This window comes from Eubalaena glacialis, chromosome 6, assembly GCF_028564815.1.
Source record: "Eubalaena glacialis isolate mEubGla1 chromosome 6, mEubGla1.1.hap2.+ XY, whole genome shotgun sequence".
Classification (NCBI taxonomy): Eukaryota; Metazoa; Chordata; class Mammalia; order Artiodactyla; family Balaenidae; genus Eubalaena; species Eubalaena glacialis.
Genome location: NC_083721.1, coordinates 112,569,449 through 112,591,555, shown reverse-complemented (window position 1 = coordinate 112,591,555; position 22,107 = coordinate 112,569,449). Strand labels below are relative to the sequence as shown.

General features: G+C 36.6%; 1 protein-coding gene across 1 annotated transcript in view; it reads left to right on the top strand.

The window, feature by feature from the left end:
- LEKR1 (leucine, glutamate and lysine rich 1) overlaps positions 1 to 22,107 on the top strand; it is a 218,398-nt gene that overhangs the window by 133,946 nt on the left and 62,345 nt on the right. The window contains exons 5-7 of the mRNA XM_061192760.1: positions 2,235 to 2,316; positions 17,222 to 17,299; positions 17,637 to 17,840. Coding sequence (XP_061048743.1) covers positions 2,235 to 2,316; positions 17,222 to 17,299; positions 17,637 to 17,840 — 364 coding nt within the window. The remainder of the gene's footprint in view (positions 1 to 2,234; positions 2,317 to 17,221; positions 17,300 to 17,636; positions 17,841 to 22,107) is intronic.

Genomic DNA, 22,107 nt, shown 5'->3' with positions numbered 1-22,107 from the left:
ACAAACAATCCAGTTAAAAAATGGGTGGAAGACTTAAATAGACATTTCACCAATGAAGACATACAGATGGCCAAGAGGCACATGAAAAGATGCTCAACATCACTAATTATTAGAGAAATGCAAATCAAAACTACAATGAGGTATCACCTCATACCAGTCAGAATGGCCATTATCAAAAAATCTAGAAACAATAAATGCTGGAAAGGGTATGGTGAAAAGGGAACCCTCCTGCACTGTTGGTGGGAATGTAAATTGATACAACCACTATGGAGAACAGTATGGAGGTTCCTTAAAAAACTAAATATAGAACTGCCATATGACCCAGCAATCCCACTACTGGGCATATACCCTGAGAAAACCATAATTCAAAAAGAGACATGTACCACAATGTTCATTGCAGCACTATTTACAATAGCCAGGACATGGAACCAACCTAAATGTCCATTGACAGATGAATGGATAAAGAAGATGTGGCACGTATATACAATGGAATATTACTCAGCCATAAAAAGAAACGAAATTGAGTTATTTGTAGTGAGGTGGGTGGACCTAGAGTCTGTCATACAGAGTGAAGTAAGTCAGAAAGAGAAAAACAAATACCATATGCTAACGCATATATATGGAATCTAAAAAAAAAAAAAGAGTGGTATTGATGAACCTAGTTGCAGGGCAGGAATAAAGAGGTAGACATAGAAAATGGACTTGAGGACATGGGGTGGGAGGGCAAAGCTGGGGCGAAGTGAGAGTAGCATCGACGTATATACACTACCAAATGTAAAAGTTGGCTGGTGGGAAGCAGCAGCATATCACAAGGAGATCGGCTCAGTGCTTTGCGATGACCTAGAGGGGTGGGATAGGGAGGATGGGAGGGAGGCTCAAGAAGGAGGGGATATGGGGACATGTATATGCATATGGCTGATTCACTTTGTTGTGCAACATCAACTAACACAGTACTGTGAAGCAATTATACTCCAATAAAGATCTATCAAAATTGTTTTTAAAAAGATTTTAAAGTTTACTATTAAAAATATGTTATTAAAACACCTGAACAGGCTTCCCTGGTGGTGCAGTTGTTGGGAGTCCGCCTGCCAATGCGGGGGACACGGGTTCGGGCCCTGGTCCAGGAGGATTCCACATGCTGCAGAGCAACAGCCCGTGCGCCACAACTACTGAGCCTGCGCTTTAGAGCCCATGAGCCACAACTACTGAAGCCCGCGCGCCTAGAGCCCGTGCTCCACAACAAGAGAAGCCACCGCAATGAGAAGTCTGCGCACCGCAAGGAAGAGTAGCCCCTGCTCACCGCAACGAGAGAAAGCCTGCACGCAGCAACGAAGACCCAACGCAGCCAAAATAAATAAATAAATTAAATAAATAAATTTTTAACAAACAAACAAAAAAAAAACCTGAACAGATGTAACATGGAAATTTTATAAATTCCAATGTTTAAAATTATTTTCTTCATAGAAGTCAGTTAATCCACCTGTGTAAATTTGTTTTCCACCTTTTCCCAAAAAGAGTACCAACAAGGGCTGTTATTGGGGCTGGGGTTCAGATCTTAGTCCACACACACAGGCTAATGGTGGGTCTCAGATCATTCAAGCCATATGTTCTTTCTGCTTTACTTTCAGTTCTGCATCCACACATGTGAGACGTGGCTGCCCGAATAATCTTTCTCAAACACTACTTGAATTCCTCAGTTCAAGACTCTGTGGAAGCCAATTGCCTGCTTGTATTTTCCTGGCTTGAAAGTCATTAAAATGCCTATTAGACACTACCCAGAGTTAACAGATTCTTTACTGGAAGCCTTGCACATGGTTTATCTATTTCAGTTCTACTGGGAGGCCTTAGCAATACTTCTAAGTTCCAGGCCACAAGAGCTAGCTCAGGCAGTCAAGTGTTTCAGAAGTGAGCCATATGATCAAAAATTCATATGTGTGCCAGCGACATAAATTTCCTTTGAAAACATCAGTAAAATTTAGACTATTAGCTGTTTGAAAATTAGCATGATGTTGGGGGCAGAAAGAGGCCAATAAATTGAGTCTGTCAAAACCTATTAATTCTGTGGGATTTCAGAGTAGGGATGAGCTACATATGGTCATCCAAGCAAAGTGGAATAAACAGCTGCACTATTCTTCAGGAGGTGAGTGGCAATGCTAAAAGAATGTGGTTTACTCTATGAAAATATCTGGACACTTAAAATGTACTAATCAGAAGAACACATTATGTCATTCCAGATTTACAGTGTCAAGTTGAAGCACTTGGGCTAAAACTTCAGAAGGCAGTGACTGAGATGGACAACTACAAAGAAAAGCTCATGTAAGATGGTAAACATTAAACAACCTGTAAGAATTTAGAAAGACCCCCATGTGTTCTCTGTGACTCTGGGCAGTAATTTGGATGGTTGGTATGGTCTACTGCAATTTTTCTCAGCTACTTTTCTGGCCTATATTGAAGGACCTGTAAATATTTTTAAATATATGAAATGTTTCTTTCTCTCAGTAAGAAACTTACCTATCCAGGTATTAAAGCTTTCCCTGATTATTCAAATGTAGTAACTTAATATTCTCTGAACTTTTTGTCTTATTATCTCTTTATTATCTGTCTGGAAGAAACAGCATTGAAGATGTTTCATAAGATTATTGGGATTGACATATATACACTAATATGTATAAAATAGATAACTAATAAGAACCTGCTGTATAATAAATAAATAAATAAATAATCAATTTTAGGTTCAAAAAGACAGTTGAGTATCTTTGAAGTTCTGGAGTGCTTATGCCTTATATAAGTAAGAAAGAAAATATTGGAAAACAAATGATAAGAAAATGCCCTTGTAAAATATCCAGAGTACTATTTCTTTTATTTATTTATTTATTTATTTATTGTCTTGTTTATGGTTTCCTTTGCTGTGCAAAAGCTTTTAAGTTTCATTAGGTCCCATTTGTTTATTTTTGTTTTTATTTCCATTACTCTAGGAGGTGAATCAAAAAAGATCTTGCTGTGATTTATGTCAAAGAGTGTTCTTCCTATGTTTTCCTCTAAGAGTTTTATGGTGTCCAGTCTTACATTTAGGTCTCTAATCCATTTTGAGTTTATTTTTGTGTATGGTGTTAGGGAGTGTTCTACTTTCATTCTTTCACATGTAGCTGTCCCGTTTCCCCAGCACCACTTATTGAAGAGGCTGTCTTTTCTCCATTGTATGTTCTTGCCTCCTTTGTCATAGATTAGTTGACCACAGGTGCGTGGGTTTATCTCTGGGCTTTCTATCTTGTTCCATTGATCTATGTTTCTGTTTTTGTGCCAGTACCATATTGTCTTGATTACTGTAGCTTTGTAGTATAGTCTGAAGTCAGGGCGTCTGATTCCTCCAGCTCTGTTTTATTCCCTCAAGACTGCTTTGGCTATTCGGGGTCTTTTGTGTCTCCATACAAATTTTAAGATTTTTTTGTTCTAGTTCCGTAAAAAATGCCATTGGTAATTTGATAGGGATTGCATTGAATCTGTAGATTGCTTTGGGTAGTATAGTCATTTTCACAACATTGATTCTTCCAATCCAAGAACATGGTATATCTCTCCATCTGTTGGTATCATCTTTAATTTCTTTCATCAGTGTCTTATAGTTTTCTGCATACAGGTCTTTGGTCTCCCTAGGTAGGTTTATTCCTAGGTATTTTCTTCTTCTTGTTGCAGTGGTAAATGGGAGTATTTCCTTAATTTCCCTTTCAGATTTTTCATCATTAGTGTATAGGAATGCCAGAGATTTCTGAGCATTAATTTTGAATCCTGCAACGTTACCAAATTCATTGATTAGCTCTAGTAGTTTTCTGGTGGCATCTTTAGGATTCTCTATGTATAGTATCATGTCATCTGAAAACAGTGACAGTTTTACTTTCTTTTCCAATTTGGATTCCTTTTATTTCTTTTTCTTCTCTGATTGCTGAGGCTAGGACTTCCAAAACTATGTTGAATAATAGTGGTGAGAGTGGACCTCCTTGTCTTGTTCCTGATCTTAGAGGAAATGCTTCCAGTTGTTCACCATTGAGAATGATGTTTGCTGTGGGTTTGTCATATATGGCCTTTATTATGTTGAGGTAGGTTCCCTCTATGCCCACTTTCTGGAGAGTTTTTATCATAAATGGGTGTTGAGCTTTGTCAAAAGCTTTTTCTGCATCTATTGAGATGATCATATGGTTTTTATTCTTCGATTTGTTAATATGGTGTATCACATTGATTGATTTGCGTATATTGAAGAGTCCTTGCATCCCTGGGATAAATCCCACTTGATCATGGTGTATAATCCTTTTAATGTGTTGTTGGATTCGGTTTGCTAGTATTTTGTTGAGGATTTTTGCATGTATATTCATCAGTGATATTGGTCTGTAATTTTCTTTTTTTGTAGTATCTTTTTCTGGTTTTGGTATCAGGGTGATGGTGGCCTCATAGAATGAGTTTGGGAGTGTTCCTTCCTCCACAATTTTTTGGAAGAGTTTGAGAAGGATGGGTGTTAGCTCTTCTCTAAATGTTTGATAGAATTCACCTGTGGAGCCATCTGGTCCTGGACTTTTGTTTGTTGGAAGATTTTTAATCACAGTTTCAATTTCATTACTTGTGATTGGTCTGTTCATATTTTCTATATCTTCCTGATTCAGTCTTGGAAGGTTATACCTTTCTAAGAATTTGTCCATTTCTTCCAGGTTGTCCATTTTATTGGCATAGAGTTTTTTGTAGTAGTCTCTTAGGATGGTTTGTATTTCTGCAGTGTCTGTTGTAACTTCTCCTTTTTCATTTCTAATTTTATTGATTTGAGTCCTCTCCCTCTTGATGAGTCTGGCCAATGGTTTATCAATTTTGTTTATCTTCTCAAAGAACCAGCTTTTAGTTTTATTGATCTTTGCTATTGTTTTCTTTGTTTCTATTTCATTTATTTCTGCTCTGATCTTTATGATTTCTTTCCTTGTGCTAACTTTGGGTTTTGTTTATTCTTCTTTCTCTAGATACTTTAGGTGTAAGGTTAGATTGTTTATTTGAGATTTTTCTTGTTTCTTGAGTTAGGCTTGTATAGCTGTAAACTTCCCTCTTAGAACTGCTTTTGCTGCATGCCATAGGTTTTGGATCGTGTTTTCGTTGCCATTTGTCTCTAGGTATCTTTTGATTTCCCCTTTGATTTCTTCAGTGATCTCTTGGTTATTTAGTAACGTATTTTTTAGCCTCCATGTGTTTGTGTTTTTTATGTTTTCTTCCCTATAATTCATTTCTAATCTCATAGCGTTGTGGTCAGAAAAGATGCTTGATATGATTTCAATTTTCTTAAATTTACTGAGGCTTGATTTGTGACCCAAGATGTGATCTATCCTGGAGAATGTTCTGTGCGCACTTGAGAAGAAAGTGTAATCTGCTGTTTTTGGATGGAATGTCCTATAAATATCACTTAAAGCTATCTGGTCTATTGTGTCATTTAAAGCTTCTGTTTCCTTATTTATTTTCATTTTGGATGATCTGTCCATTGGTGTAAGTGAGGTGTTCAAGTCCCCCACTATTATTGTGTTACTGTCGATTTCCTCTTTTATAGCTGTTAGCAGTTGCCTTATGTATTGAGGTGCTCCTATGTTGGGTGCATATATATTTATAACTGTTATATCTTCTTCTTGGATTGATCCCTTGATCATTATGTAGTGTCCTTCCTTGTCTCTTGTAACATTCTTTATTTTAAAGTCTGTTTTATCTGATATGAGTATTGCTACTCCAGCTTTCTTTTGATTTCCATTTGCATGGAATATCTTTTTCCATCCCCTCACTTTCAGTCTATGTGTCCCTAGGTCTGAAGTGGGTCTCTTGTAGACAGCATATATATGGAACTTGTTTTTGTATCCATTCAGCAAGCCTGTGTCTTTTGGTTGGAGCATTTAATCTATTCACATTTAAGGTAATTATCAATATGTATGTTCCTATGACCATTTTCTTAATTGTTTTGGGTTTGTTTTTGTAGGTCCTTTTCTTCTCTTGTGTTTCCCACTTAGAGAAATTCATTTAGCATTTGTTGTAGAGCTGGTTTGGTGGTGCTGAATTCTCTTAGCTTTTGCTTGTCTGTAAAGTTTTTGATTTCTCCATCGAATAGAATGAGATCCTTGCCGGGTAGAGTAATCTTGGTTGTAGGTTCTTCCCTTTCATCACTTTAAGTATATCATGCCACTCCCTTCTGGTTTGTAGCGTTTCTGCTGAGAAGTCAGCTGTTAACCTTATGGGAGTTCCCTTGTATGTTATTTCTCATTTCTCCCTTGCTGCTTTCAATAATTTTTCTTTGTCCTTAATTTTTGCCAATTTGATTACTATGTGTCTCGGCGTGTTTCTCCTTGGGTTTATCCTGTATGGGACTCGCTGCGCTTCCTAGAGTTGGGTGGCTATTTCCTTTCCCATGTTAGGGAAGTTTTCGACTATAATCTCTTCAAATATTTTCTCTTCTCCTTTCTCTCTCTCTTCTCCTTCTGGGACCCCTATAATGCGAATGTTGTTGCGTTTAATGTTGTCCCAGAGGTCTCTTAGGCTGTCTTCATTTCTTTTCATTCTTTTTTCTTTATTCTGTTCCGCAGCAGTGAATTCCACCATCGTGTCTTCCAGGTCACTTATCCGTTCTTCTGCCTCAGTTATTCTGCTATTGATTCCTTCTAGTGTAGTTTTCATTTCAGTTATTGTATTGTTCATCTCTGTTTGTTTGTCCTTTAATTCTTCTAGGTCTTTGTTAAACATTTCTTGCATCTTCTCGATCTTTGCCTCCATTCTTTTTCTGAGGTCCTGCATCATCTTCACTATCATTATTCTGAATTCTTTTTCTGGAAGGTTGCCTATCTCCCTTCATTTAGTTGTCTTTCTGGGGTTTTATCTTGTTCCTTCATCTGGTACATAGCCCTCTGCCTTTTCATCTTGTCTGTCTTTCTGTGAATGTGGTTTTTGTTCCATAGGCTGCAGGATTGTAGTTCTTCTTGCTTCTGCTGTCTGCCCTCTCTATTTCTTTTAAAAATGATTTTATTTCAGAAATTTCAAAAATGATAGTTAAATATAGTACATCTATAATTATAACACTAAAATAGAATTTATATAATCTTTGAAAAGTAAATAAATTCTTTTACTTTGTGGTGTGTAATCTGGTAGCTTTGGTTTTCAGTTCCTATATTTTAGAAGGATGAACCTCATAAGAAATATAAATACTCAAAATTCTTAGCAACCAAATGTTGTGTTGACCATGGACTATTCCTAAGAACAATGTGTTCAACAAAATTCTTAACAACACAAGGAAGAACAAATTCCAGAAATACTCTATCAAATTAATGTATACTTTGATTATTTGTAGCAAAATAATTTATTTTCAAAAGCCAAGAAAAACCAAATATTCATGCTTTATAACACTGTGGTCAACAGTTCAGTAAATAATAGTTCAACTGTCTGTGTATGATAGTTGGGGTTGAAGGAGTAAGTGGGCAAGAGGTCCTAGCATGACTCACTGCACCCAGCAAGAACTTTTTGATGAGAAGATACATGAAAAAAAGAAGCAAGATGGGAATTGCCAGAAAATCGTTAATCCCCACCCTCTAGTTACATCAGGGAGGGCTTTGGCCTCATGAATGTCTCATGCGGAGGGCCTGCCTCATCAGGCCACAGCCCATTTAATATTAATACATGCTTTGTGATATTTTTGTTAATTTTTAATATAATTTATAATATGAGTGCTGAGAAATAAGAGTCAGAGTAGATTGGAGTTGGAGGGAGAAAATACCACTCAGTAAAGTCCATCAAATGAATTACCTGGAGGAAATCACTGTAGAATTGTAGAAATACTGATGCTGTTGTTTCAGTTTATAATAAAACTGGTGCTTCGTACCTGTGTGAGAACTTCTTAAAATTAGAAAATGGGTAGAGCATCCACTTTTAGAAAACTTGATGAAAGATAGAGCGAGTTAAATGGTCTCACCTGCTGGAGACCTTTCTCTGTGCTGCCTGTACCTAGCTCTTCCATCTCTACTCCGTCTACCCTCCTTTGCTACTAGGATGAAGTTGAGTAGGGCAGGCGTGTAGGATCAGAGCCTGGGACTGCTCAGGGTACTCAGAGCTCAGGAAGTCCCCAGTAGTATGTAAGTACTATTTTATTTATAGGTTAAAACCAAATTTACAACTTGGCTATTGTTTTATGATAAATTCAGTTTGAAGTCAAAATAATTCACTCAAAATTTTTGACATGCAATTTCTTAATAAATTGGAGGTTTGCTCTATATACCCAAACCTGTTTGAACTTCCAGAAATTGGAAGATGGTGTGAAATCATATTTTTTAAAAATTTTAATCCTCACTCTTTGTGGGGGCTGGGGTGAGGAATGAGTTTCACCCATCCAGCTTAGGATAATTGTTTTGTTTAAAGATTTTTAAATGTTTGGATATAAGTTTTGTGGGTTTTTACTTAAGGGGAAAAGGCAGTTTTTAAATGGATGAACTTCGGGTTCTTTTTTTCCTAAGATGTATAAGAAAATATTTTCCAAGGTTTATAAGAACTTGTTGTGTATTTGAAAATAGAGATTTTATCACTTAGGATTCTTTGAGCTATAAGTAACAGAGGTAGAGTGGTTTCAGGTTTAGTCAATCCAGTGACTCAACAATATCACCAAGGATCTTGATGTTCTTTCTGTCTCTATTCTGCTGCCCTCAGCACTGGCTTCACCCCAAGGCTAAGTCCCCTATGATTATGACATGGCTGCAATTCCAGGTACCACATCCAAATGTAACCACCCCAGAGGCAGGAAGGGCCTGTTTTTCTAGTGTCTCCTTAGAAGTGAGATAAAAATTTCTCAGAAGCCACCAAACAGCCCTCTCCTTACATCTCTTGGCTAGAACCCTTTACATACCCTCTCCTAAATGAATCACTGGCAAGGGGAACAGGACTACCACAGTTAGCTCAGGTCAGGCAGGATTTACCCTGAGAACAGATGATAATGGGGCTCTGATGGCCAGGAAGACAGCTATAGTACATGTCCAGAAGGTAACTAGTAATGTTTACTAGAGGTAGAGTGTTAGTGATGCTCTGAAAATTGATGACATTTTCTACAAATTTATTTGTGTCATAATATCTAGATTAATTTAGGGAAGACTCTCCTGAAGTAATGAAAAATATGGATGCTGTGAAATGCAACTTTATTACTTTTAAATATTTATGTAGAGAGAGAGAGAGAGAAAGGGAGAAAGCACTAGGAAATAACACTTTTATTTTATATATATGTATATAGGATAAGATAAGTAAATAAGACTAATAAGAAAGGCTGCTATAGAGGGTGAGAAATTTTTAGGAATTCCTGAAAGAGAATACATAGGAAGGATAATAAAAAGGGTCAACACTGCAGAGGAATAAACTAGAGGAAAACCAATTGTGTGGTGGGCATGTGACGGGCAGGACTTTACTTGGAATCAGTTAACACAAAGAGAAAGGAGTGGGATAAGGCAAATCATCAGAACAGTGGTTCTCAAACTCCAATCTGCAGAAGAATCCTGGGTAGTTTACTGAAACTGTGTATTACAGTATGACCTCCCTCACAGACCCAATCCCAGGATCAGTTTCTGGGCTCCATTCCCACAGACATTCTGGCTTTAAATTTGGGTTTGGGGTGTCCCTGAGCAATCTGCATTTGTAATGCACTCCCCCCCACACACACACACATGATTCTGATCCAGGTGATCCAATGAAGCCCACTCTGAGGAATCATATTTGGAACATTTAAGCCACTGGCCCCTCACCAGCCCCACCCCACCCCACCCCCAATCAACAGGTCCTGTGTGAAGCAGCATTTGCAAGGCATCTGCACCCAGAATAAAGCAACGAGTGTGGGGACTGGAGCTGGGGAGCCTGCCAGCTACTGAACCCCAGACGCCACGGTCCCCACATCCCAAGACAAACCTCCAGTGCCCCCACCGTACTCTGCCCCTTCATCACAACCTTCAGAAACAATCTAGGGCAACAATAAACAGCAAAGCAGACAACAAACCAGAATCTTAGGCTTAGGATGAACACCCAACCAAAGATTACCAGGTGTGTGAGAAAAACCTTCCCCCAACCTTGTTCACAGGGCTCTGAATTCACACAGAAAAGCTTTAACACCTAGAGAAATTGTTAAATAGCAAACAGAAGATGTTAAGATAAAATTTTAAAGTTAGAATATACTTCAAAGTATGTCCAGGATTGTAACCATTAAAGAAGAACAGGCTGTTACCAAAAAAAAGCTATTAGGAATTTTAGAGATTAAAAATATGACTCCAGAAAAATGATTCCATTCATGTTAAAAATGTATATGAATGTACATACAAATATATATGGATTCAAATTCATTGAATAAATGATTGGCAGGATTACAACAGTTCCTTCTGGAAGTGAGAGTCAGGGGTGTATAGAGACTCTTATTTTACTCTATATACTTATATATTGCTTAAATAGCTTACAGTGTGAATGTATTCATTTTCACATATGTAATGAAAAGAACAAAATTCACTTTAAATGATTTATAATTTATCAATTACTAGTGAATATGTCTAAAGTGGTGATATGAAATATACTTTCTAATTTGGGGACCTTTGTAACCTACTTACACTTTAATTTTATTAGCAGCCACCTCCTCCTCATTTAACTAATAATTGTAAGCAATAATCAGCCATAACCAGCATAAATTTCTTATTTATAAAGCTCTTGACCAAATAACAGCAACATTTTGCACAGTTGAGATGTTCTTGGAATATTATTATTGCCTTCTAAGATATAATGTTCTCCTGATTTTCCTCTTCTGTCATCATTCATGAGAATTTTTTGCCTAGAAAGCAGGTGGCCTGGTGGCAATCCAGTGTCAGAGTACAGATACACTTTCACATGATCCTAGATTTAACAGGCTAGGTTTCCTTCATTGACTCATTCAATACAAAATGCTCATGGAGAGGCAGTTATGTGCCATGACTCTTTTGTGTACAAGCACTAGATACTGAAGTAACAAGATCGACAAGCCACAATAGGTAATTTCAGGTAACGTTAAGTGCTGCAAAAATATAAAACAGGCATAAAAGAATGTGAGTGTTGGGGAAGAGTGGTATCCTTTTGATAGAGTGGCATCCCTGGGCAGATGACCTTTGAGTTAAGATCTGAGTAACAGAAAGGACCTAACAGTGCTAATAAGCTAACATCTGGAAGCAGAGAGATCAAGGACAAAAAATTCTTGGGAGTGAGTTTTACAAGTTAAAGAAACATGAAGGCCAGTTGTGGTAGACGGAATAATGGCTTCCAAAGATTTTCATGTCCTAATCCCTGAAATCTGTGAGTACATTATCCTATGTGGCAAAAGGGATTTTGCACGTGTTTAAATTAGGGATATAGAGCTGGGGAGATTATGTTGGATTATTCAGGCAGGCTCAATGTTATAACTGCAAAGGTCCTTATAAGATGAAAGCAAGAGGGTCAAAGTCACAAAAGTGGATGTGAGGATGGAAGCAGAGGTTGGAGTGATGTGATTTGAAGATGGAAGAAGGGGCCACAAGCCAAGGAATGCATGTGGTCTCTAGAAGCTAGAAAAGGCAGGAAAACAGATTTTCCTCTAGAGCTTCCAGGGGGAACACAGCCCTCAAGACATCTTGATTTTAGGACTTCTTACCTTAGAAATGTAAGATAATAAATTTGTGTTGTTTTAAACCCCTACATTTGTGGTAATTTGTTACAGCAGCAATAAGAAATGAATATACCAGTGTGTCCAAAGCCCAGTGAGGATTCTGGATTTATGCAGAGGGCAGAGGGAAACTATTGGAGGGTTTGGCAATAGAGTGAACTGATTTGATTTGTTTTAAAAGGTTGGCATGGCTGCTGCATGGAGAATGGACTGAAGTGGGAGTACAAGAGCGATCAGGGAGACTAGGTGGGAGGCCCAGCGTTCATGCAAGTGAGAAGTGGCTGGTTTAGTGTAAGGCTATAGTGTGGAGATGGAGAGAAATATATGCCAGGGGTCACTCTCACAGGATTTACTGATGGAGTAGATGTGGCCGGGGAGGAAGAGGACTGGAAAAGAAAGGAAATAATAAAGGATGGGGTTTGGGGCTTTTCAGCATCAGGTAGACAGTTGAGAGGCAGTAGAGTATAGTGACTAACAGCCTGGAAGCCAAATCCAGACTGCTGGGGCAGTACTACTTAGCAGTATGTCACCTTGGGCATGTTACTTACCTCTCTGTTTTCAGTTTCCTCAACTGTAACAAGGGCTGAGTAAGGGCTGGTTTGAGGTTCATGTGAGATATATAAGGTGTTACCTATTAGTATCATTATGTGTTGGTGCCATTTAATGAAGTGGGAAAATCTGTAAAAGAAATAGATATGGGGTGAGAGAAATACAAAACAATTTCTTTTGATCTGTTAGATTTGAGATGCCTTTTGGAGAGCAAAGTAGAAATATCAAGGAGGCAGTTTAAGAATGGCTATTTCACATAAAGAAGTGGAATGGTATGACCCTTGCCTTTCAAATTAGAGGAAAATATCCAACTACTCTATCTTATTTCCTTTGCTTTGATTGGCAGGAGCAGCAGGCGCCTTTCTGAAGGCTTATTCAAAGCAGTTGAAGAGAAAGGATTAACACTATTTGCTGAGGGTAAAAGAAGGAATGCAGTGTTTAAAGAGATGTAGGCATTCTTTCTATTCCTTCCAATTCCTCCCATCCTAATGAAGGGGAAGATAACAGTTGGGCAGTGAAGGGCAGACCATAAAAAGAGTGGCTTAACCGGCAAGGGGGTGGGAGATGACCATAGTGAGGGGAGTTCTTGGGATGGTAGACTGCCCAGGGAGCTTTTTTTTTTTAAATTGCAGCCAAAATTTATTGTCCACATAGTAAAATAACCACTTAAAGGTGTTCTGCTGTCCCTGACTCTAGATTTGGAAAAGTGTGTATAGGAGTCTGAACATAGAGTGAAAGTTGTGGCTGGGGCTGCTGAATCTCAAAGCATTTCTAAAAGGAACGTTGTTGTTTGATTTAAAAGTAAATGTATAAAACTTGGCAAATACAGGAATCCACAAAAAAGAACATCGTCTTTATATTTTGATATCCTTTTAGTCCATTTTTCTAAGTAATGCATATTTTAAACATATTTTCACTTAGTAATATATCCTGGATATTTTCCCATGTCATTACATGATATATTTATAGTTATCAAATAGCTATGTAGTATTCTAATCTGTGGATGAATCATAACTTACTTTCTAATCCCTTGTATTTTAAAATTTCCAAATTTTTCACTTTTATAAGCAAGGTATTTTGAAATTCATAGAGATAAATCTTTCTATTCACATGCAGTTGTTTCCTTAGGATAATTTTTGCTAGACTCAAACTTGCATATTTTTAAGACTTTTAATTCATAATGACTCTACCTTGCAATAAGATTTTATTGACTTATAATCTCAGTAGTGTTTGTAAATACCTATTTCTCCACTTCCTAGCTAATACTGGGTAGTATAACTAAGAAAAAAAAAAATCCTAGTTTGATGAAAAATTGTACCCCTGCATCTTTGGCTCTTTGTATTCTTTCCTTTGTGACTCACCTGAGTACAACCTTTGCTCACTTTTTAATGGCATGTTACTCTTTTCCTTATTCTTTATTTTCTAATGTTTTACTTGGAAATAATTACAAAACTTACAAACGTACAAAAAGTTGTAAACATGATGATAGTACAAAGAGCACACAAACAGGCTTTACCCAGATTCATCTATTATTAATGTTTTTTTTTAAATTATTTATTTATTTTTGGCTGTGTTGGGTCTTCGTTTCTGTGCGAGGGCTTTTTCTAGTTGCGGCGAGCGGGGGCCACTCTTCATCACGGTGCCCGGGCCTCTCACTATCGTGGCCTCTTTTGTTGCGGAGCACAGGCTCCAGACGCGCAGGCTCAGTAGTTGTGGCTCACGGGCCTAGTTGCTCCGCGGCATGTGGGATCTTCCCAGACCAGGGCTCGAACCCGTGTCCCCTGCATTGGCAGGCAGATTCTCAACCACTGCGCCACCAGGGAAGCCCCTAATATTAATGTTTTAACCCATTTGTTTTTTTCCCTCACCCCTACCCCTGTCCCCTCAACCTTTTCTCTCTCTCTCTCTCTCCCCATGAAACCCACACACAAATTTTCCTGCACCATTTGAGGATAAGTTACATACAACACGACCCTTTACTTCTAAATAGTTTAGCCTGCCTTTCCTCAGGACAGTGATACTTCATATGACCAGGAGGGTAATCAATGTTATAATTTTACATACAATAATTACATTAATAATATTCTAATCTAGCATCCATATTCTAATTTTCTGAGTGGGCCTTTATAGCATTTTCTTCTCTAGCACATAGTCCAGGTAGGGTCAGCCTACTTGGTATGTCTCTTTAGCCTCCTTAAATCTGGAATATTTCCAGTCTGTCTTTGTCTTTTTATGACATGGACATTGTTGAAGAATGCAGAACCCCTCATACTTTTTTAAATAAAAATTTTTTCATTTTGTGTTTTTCTGGTTTCCTCTTGATTGGATTAAGGATATGTACTCTCAGCCAGAAAACCACATAGGTGAGAACGAGCACTTCTCAGAGCACCACATCTGGAGGCACATGATCATCTGCCTCTCATTGGTGATGTTAATTCTGATCACCTGGTCAAGGTATTGCTCAGTTTTTCCACTGTATTATTACTGAGGGGTTTTGTTCCCTTTCAACCATTAAGCAGTCTATAAGAGACACTTTAGGTATATACACATGCTCTGCTTTTCATCAACACTTATCCCTAGATACAGCATCCATTAATGATTTTTGCCTCACCTTATCTTTATGACAGTCATTGCTAGATGATGATTTTTCCAACTCCAAGTCTCCCTGACCATTTATTAGTAAGCCCTCAGCATTCTACTTTAAATAGGAGCCTCCTTCTTCCCATTATTTATTTACTTATTGGTATGGATTCATGAACTCCTGTTTTGTTCAATGGCGTATAATTCATTATTGTACTTAATTATTTTGGCACACAAATTGTTCTAAGCTTAGCCACTGGGGGCCACTTCCGGCTGGTTCTTAATGACTTTGGAACATGATCCCGTCCTCTTTTATAAGCACTTCCTTACTTTCGGTATAACAAACTGTTTCAGGTATAGCTACTCTGCCCCAGCCTTGGAATCACCCATTTCTCTGAGGAGTCCTTGTTCCTTTGAATGGGAATGGTATTAGAGAGCAGTATCTAGGCTCTAAGTATGCTCATGTGCTGCTTGATTACGGTGATGGTTTCATGGGCTTGTATGTCAAATCTGTCAAATTGTGGGCAGTTTATTGTATGTTAGTATAATACTTCAAGCTATTTTACAAAAAGTGGATAATAAAGGAAACAACATGTTTTTAAAAAACATTTTTTCATAAAAGAAAAAGTAGAACTAAAGTATAGTGTGTAGGGATAAAACTTGGGCAATACAACTCCAAAGAAAATCAGTGATTACCATAAAATTCATGAGAATGATCAATTTAGGGAGGAAGGAGTTGGCTATTATTGGGCCCAGGACATGAAGCTTCTAGGCTAGCTGATTAGGTTTTATTTTTTTACCTGGATGGTAGTTGCAAGAGTTTCTTCCTTGTAATAATTCATTATATAATTGTTTATGTAGTTTTCTGTAGCTTACAATTTTATCATTGTAAGCTAGAAAAGAAAATAAATTAATAAAAATAAATGCTGTTCATATTCATGATATAAATAAATTATTGTTTATTAGGAATTAAAGTTATTCTGCAAGTAGGGCAAACCCATTAAGAATCTAACATTTTTGTACATTTATAAACTTATTAAAATAGCTTTCAAAGCTATTTTAAGGTACATTCATATAATGAATTATTAATGAGAAGTCTATACAAACAAACTGGAATATTAATCTTTCTTAATATGTTAACTTTTTGAGTATTGTTACAAAACCCAATCATATAAGATCAAGACAAATGTCTATTTCAGTTTTAGAATTTCCATTTCGTTCTTTTTAATGGTTTCTATTTCTCTGCTGAGGTTTTTTATCTTTTCACGAATTAAAGTAGATTTTCCTTTGTGTCTTTGAGCGAGTTATAACTGTGCCTTCAGAAATCCTTGTCTGCTAATTTCAGTATCCGGGTCATCTCAGAGTCAGTCCCTATTAACTGTCTTTTCTCTTTAGAATATGTCATGCTTTTCTGTGTCTTCCTATGTTGAGTAATTTTTTTATTTTCTGGACATTGTGAATGTTATGTTATAGAAATTCTAGATTCTGTTATATTTCTCTAAATACTGTTGGTGGTGGTGGTGGTGGTAGGAGTGGTGTTGCTTTAAGCAGGCAATTAATTTGGTTGGCCTCAAAATGCAAACTCTGTCTCTATGGCAACAGCTCAAATCTCAGTTCAGTTCTTTCATCTTTAACTAGGCTGCTTGGAGTCTGCTCAGGGCACCTGTAGTTCAGGGCTCAGCCAGACATATGGGCAGAGTTCATATGCAGTGTTTGAGATTCCCTCCCACTGGCTCACTCCCATTTGGGGTTCACTTTTCACTTTCCTGCAGCTGTGGTTGTCCCCAAACACTGTCTTGTAGTTCTTCAAGCCAGAATGACTGTGAGTTTTCTACCAGTTTTCTATCAGAATTTTGGTTCTCCTGTATGGTGCAGACTGGGGCCTGCCCTCAGGGTTAAAATCATTAAAAAAAAAAAAAACAACAAAAAACCCTGACCCCATGGCTGTCACCTCATTCTCAGTGTCAACGTTCCTCCAGAATCTTCCTGCTTTTGGTCACTTTCACATAGGGGTATTTTCTTTTGTTTGCTTTTTAAATGTTGTCTAAAGCTTAGACATTTTATTTAAATGCAGATCAGTCTGATAGGAGATTACTTGGCCATTATAGAAGTGGACTGAATATTTATTTCTTTAAAGAAATAATAATATGAAGATGCTAAGAAATTTTTTTATGGATGAGTAAAATAATGATATGGAAAAGCACATATAATTGGACTAACAGATTAGGTTATTTTTTGGCAAACAAAAACCCTTTGACTATATATTTCTAATTTCAAGGAAATCTGCATATGTAACTACAAATAGAATATAAAGATAGGAAAAGTAATAAAGGAAAAACCTGTTTTTAAAAAAGGGAAAAAAATTACACTTCAACTATTTTGAAATAAAATATTTGAACCTCTTTTGTATTATTTTAGGAATAAATCTAATGAAGCTGATGAGTGTCAAAGAGAACTTAGAAAACTGAAGTTCGAATCCATTGTTTCTGAGTCACGGTATACACTGCAAATTTTTTATTTAATAGTTTTAGTAATTGAATTTGAAACCATATTTTAAATAACATTTAAAATGTACTTAGCTTTTCTTATTGTATTGTTTACATAAACAATACCTAATTCAAGTTTATAATATATTGAAGCTATTCATTGATTTTGCCTTTGCCTGGATGGGAAAAATTTTAAATCGCAGAACTATTCATTTATATAACGTTCTTATTTTAAAAATTAAAGTTATACTCTTTAGTTTTAAATGAGATATTTATATATCTTTGATAAACATAAAAATATAGTATTTAATGCATATTGGTTGGTTTTTTTTCTTATTCCATTTTAGGCACACCAGATTGCTTAAAGAAAAGGAAGACTCTTTATTGACTTGTCAACAAGTATATAAAACTTTACAGGAAGAACTGACTGCAAAAGAAAGGCAAGAAGCTAACTTAAAAAGAAGAATTAATCTTGCAGAAAATGAACTAGAAATAACCAAAACGCTTCTGAATCAGACAAAGCAAGAGGTTGTAACACTGAAAAGTGAAAGGTACAGTCAAGAATAATTTCTTCCAAATATATTTTATGTTTAAGTCAGTATTCCATATATATTTGAAACATCAAGGTCCTATATATTTTGATAACAGTGAAATCACAGGATTAAAGATATATTTCACCTGAAAGGTCATCGCATCCCACCACCTCATTTTACAAGTGATTAAACTGAATCCCAAATTGGTTAAATGACTTGCTTAACATCACACAGTTAGTGCAAGTAGAGATGGAACCCACATGGCATTTGGTGTTAGATTTTTGTTGAAAAGAATCAAAAAGATCATGTGTGGTACTTATACTACTGAGCTTTACCTCAGCCAATAATTGGTGGATTCTATCATTTTCCAATAGAAAAACATCTTTTTATGTCACTTTTTCCTTTTATTAGCTCCTACTTTTCTTCTGTCTTTGTTATTTGTCAATACCTGTTATTGGGGACTCTCCACAAGCAAAGATACCTCTGGTGTTGCGTCAGTATCAAGGATACTAAGAAGCATATTCCTCCACACAATCTAGATATTTTTGCTCAGTTGATTTGTCTTTAAATTAAAATTATCTGTACTTAGTATCTCAACCCTGCTTTCTTTCTTTTTGTTTTCATTTGCCTGATATGTCTTTTATTCTTTCTGAGTCCTTTTGTTTTGAGTTCATATTGATATATAGCACAAATTTGGGGGGTTTGTTGGTTTTTATTAAATCTAGGAGTCTTTAAGGAGACATATTATGCCATTTACATTTATTGATATAACTATTATATTCCATAAGAACAGAAGTTCCATAAGGGCAAGAATTTTTGTCTTGTATTATTCTCTGTGTATAGAAGGCACAATTGGCTATTTGTTTTTCATTCTTCTATCATATTCTTTTCATTGGAGTAGAATTGTTTTACAATGTTGTCTTAGTTTCTGCTGTACAATGAAGTGAATCAGCTATATGTATACCTATATCCCCTCCCTCTTGGACCGCCCTCCCACTCACTCCCCCATCACACCCATCACGGAGCACCCGTCACAGAGCACAGAGCTGCGCTTCCTGTGCTTTATAGCATGTTCCCACTAGCTAGCTATTTTTTATGCATGATAGTGTATATATGTCAATCCTAATCTCCCAGTTCATCCCACCCTCCTCTTCCCCCTCTGTGTCCACATGTCCGTTCTCTACATCTACGTCTCTATTCCTGCCCTGCAAATAGGTTAATCTGTACCATTTTTGTAGATTCCACATATATGCATCAATATATGATATTTGTTTTTCTCTTTCTGACTTACTTCACTCTGTATGACAAACTCTAGACCATCCACATCTCTACAAATGACCCAATTTCATTTCTTTTTATGGCTGAGTAATATTCCATTATGTATATGTACCACATCTCCTTTATCCATCTGTTGATGGACATTTAGGTTGTTTCCATGTCCTGGCTATTGTAAATAATGCTGCAATGAACATTGGGGTACCTGTGTCTTTTTGAATTGTGGTTTTCTCAGGGTACATGCCCAGTAGCGGGATTGCTGGATCATACGGTAGTTCTATTTTTAGTTTTATAAGGAACCTCCATACTGTTCTTCACAGTGCCTGTATCAATTTACATTCCCACCAACAGTGCAAAAGGGTTCCCTTTTCCCCGCACCCTCTCCAGCATTTATTGTTTGTAGATTTTTTGATGATGGCCATTCTGACTTCTGTTAGGTGATACCTCATTGCAGTTTTGATTTGCATTTCTCTAGTAATTAGTGATTTTGAGCATCTTTTCATGTGCCTCTTGGCCATCTGTATGTCTTCTTTGGTGAAATGTCTATTTAGGTCTTCCACCCATTTTTTTGATTGGGTTGTTTGTTTTCTTGATATTGAGCTCCATGAGCTGTTTGTATATTTTGGAGATTAATCCTTTGTCCATTGCTTCGTTTGCAAATATTTTCTCCCATTCTGAGGGTTTTCTTTTCGTCTTGTTTATGGTTTCCTTTGCTGTGCAAAAGCTTTTAAGTTTAATTAGGTCCCGTTTGCTTATTTTTGTTTTTATTTTCATTACTCTAGGAGGTGGGTCAAAAAAGATCTTGCTGTGGTTTATGTCAAAGAGTGTTTTTCCTATGTTTTCCTCTAAGAGTTTTATAGTGTTCGGTCTTACATTTAGGTATTTAATCCATTCTGAGTTTACTTTTCGGTATGGTGTTAGGTTGTGCTCTAATTTCATTCTTTTACATGTAGCTGTCCAGTTTTCCCAGCACTACTTATTAAGGAGGCTGTCTTTTCTCCACTGTATGTTCTTGCATCCTTCATCATAAATTAGGTGACCATATGTGCATGGGTTTATCTCTGGGCTTTCTATCCTGTACCATTGCTCTATATTTCTGTTTTCTGTTTTGCCAGTACCATACTGTCTTGATTACTGTAGGTTTGTAGTATAGTTTGAAGTCAGGGAGCCTGATTCCTCCAGCTCCGTTTTTCTTTCTCAAGATTGCTTTGGCTATTCAGGGTCTTTTGTGTTTCCATACAAATTATGAACTTTTTTGTTGTAATTCTGTGAGGAAAGCCATTGGTAATTTGATAGGGATTGCATTGAATCTGTAGATTGCTTTGGGTAGTATAGTCATTTTCACAATATTGATTCTTCCAATCCAGGAACATGGTATATTTCTCCATCTGTTTATGTCATCTTTGATTTCTTTCATCAGTGTCTTATAGTTTTCTGAGTACAAGTCTTTTGCCTCCTTAGGTAGGTTTATTCCTAGGTATTTTATTCTTTTTGTTGCGATGGTAAATGGGGTTGTTACCTTAATTTCTCTTTCTGATTTTTCCTTGTTAGTGTATAGGAGTGCCACAGATTTCTGTGCATTAATTTTGTATCCTGCAACCTTACCAAATTCATTGATTAGTTCTAGTAGCTTTCTAGTGGCATCTTTAGGATTTTCTGTGTATAGTATCATGTCATCTGCAAACAGTGATAATTTTACTTTTTCTTTTCCAATTTGGATTCCTTTTATTTCTTTTTCTTCTCTGATTGCCATGGCTAAAACTTCCAAAACTATCTTGAATAAGAGTGGCGAGTGTGGACATCCTTGTCTTGCGAGACTGTACATCCTTGTCTTGTTCCTGATCTTAGTGGAAATGCTCTCAGTTTTTCACCATTGAGAATGATGTTTGCTGTGGGTTTGTCATATGTGGATGGCCTCTATTATGTTGAGGTAGGTTCCCTCTATGCCCATTTTCTGGAGTTTTTATCATGAATCAGTGTTGAATTTTGTCAAAAGCTTTTTCTGCGTCTATTAAAATGATCATATGGTTTTTATTCCTTAATTTGTTAATATGGTATATCACACTGATTTGCATATATTGAAGAATCCTTCCATCCCTGGGATAAATCCCACCTGATCATAGTGTACAATCCTTTTAAGGTGTTGTTGGATTCTTTTTGCTAGTATTTTGTTGAGGATTTATGCATTTATGTTAATCAGTGATATTGGTCTGTAATTTTCTTTTTTATGTGATATCTTTGTCTGGTTTTGGTATCAGGGTGATGGTGGCCTCGTAGAACGAATTTGGGAGTGTTCCTGCCTCTGCAATTTTTTGGAAGAGTTTGAGAAGGATGGGTGTTAGCTCTTCTCTAAATGTTTGATAGAATTCGCCTGTGAAACCATCTGGTCCTGGACTTTTGTTTGTTGGAAGATTTTTAATTACAGTTTCAATTTCATTATTTGAGATAGGTCTCTTCATATTTTCTAATTCTTCCTGGTTCAGTCTTGGAAAATTGTACATTTCCAAGAATTTGTCCACTTCTTCAAGGTTGTCCATTTTATTGGCATATAGTTTTTTGTAGTAGTCTCTTATAATCCTTTGTATTTCTGCAGTGTCAGTTGTTACTTCTCCTTTTTCATTTCTAATTCTATTGATTTGAGTCTTCTCCCTTTTTTTCTTGATGAGTCTGGCTAAAGGTTTATCAATTTTGTTTATCTTCTCAAAGAGCCAGCTTTTACTTTTATTGATCTTTGCTGTTGTTTTCTTCATTTCTATTTCATTTATTTCTGCTCTGATTTTTATGATTTCTTTCCTTCTACTGACTTTGGGTTTTCTTTGTTCTTCTTTCTCTAGTTGCTTTAGGTGTAAGGTTATGTTGTTTATTTGAGATTTTTCTTGTTTCTTGAGGTGAAATTGAATTTCTATAAAATTCCCTCTTAGAACTGCTTTTGCTGCATCCCATAGGTTTTGGGTTGTTGTGTTTTCATTGTCATTTGTTTCTTTGTATTTTTTTATTTTTTCTTTGATTT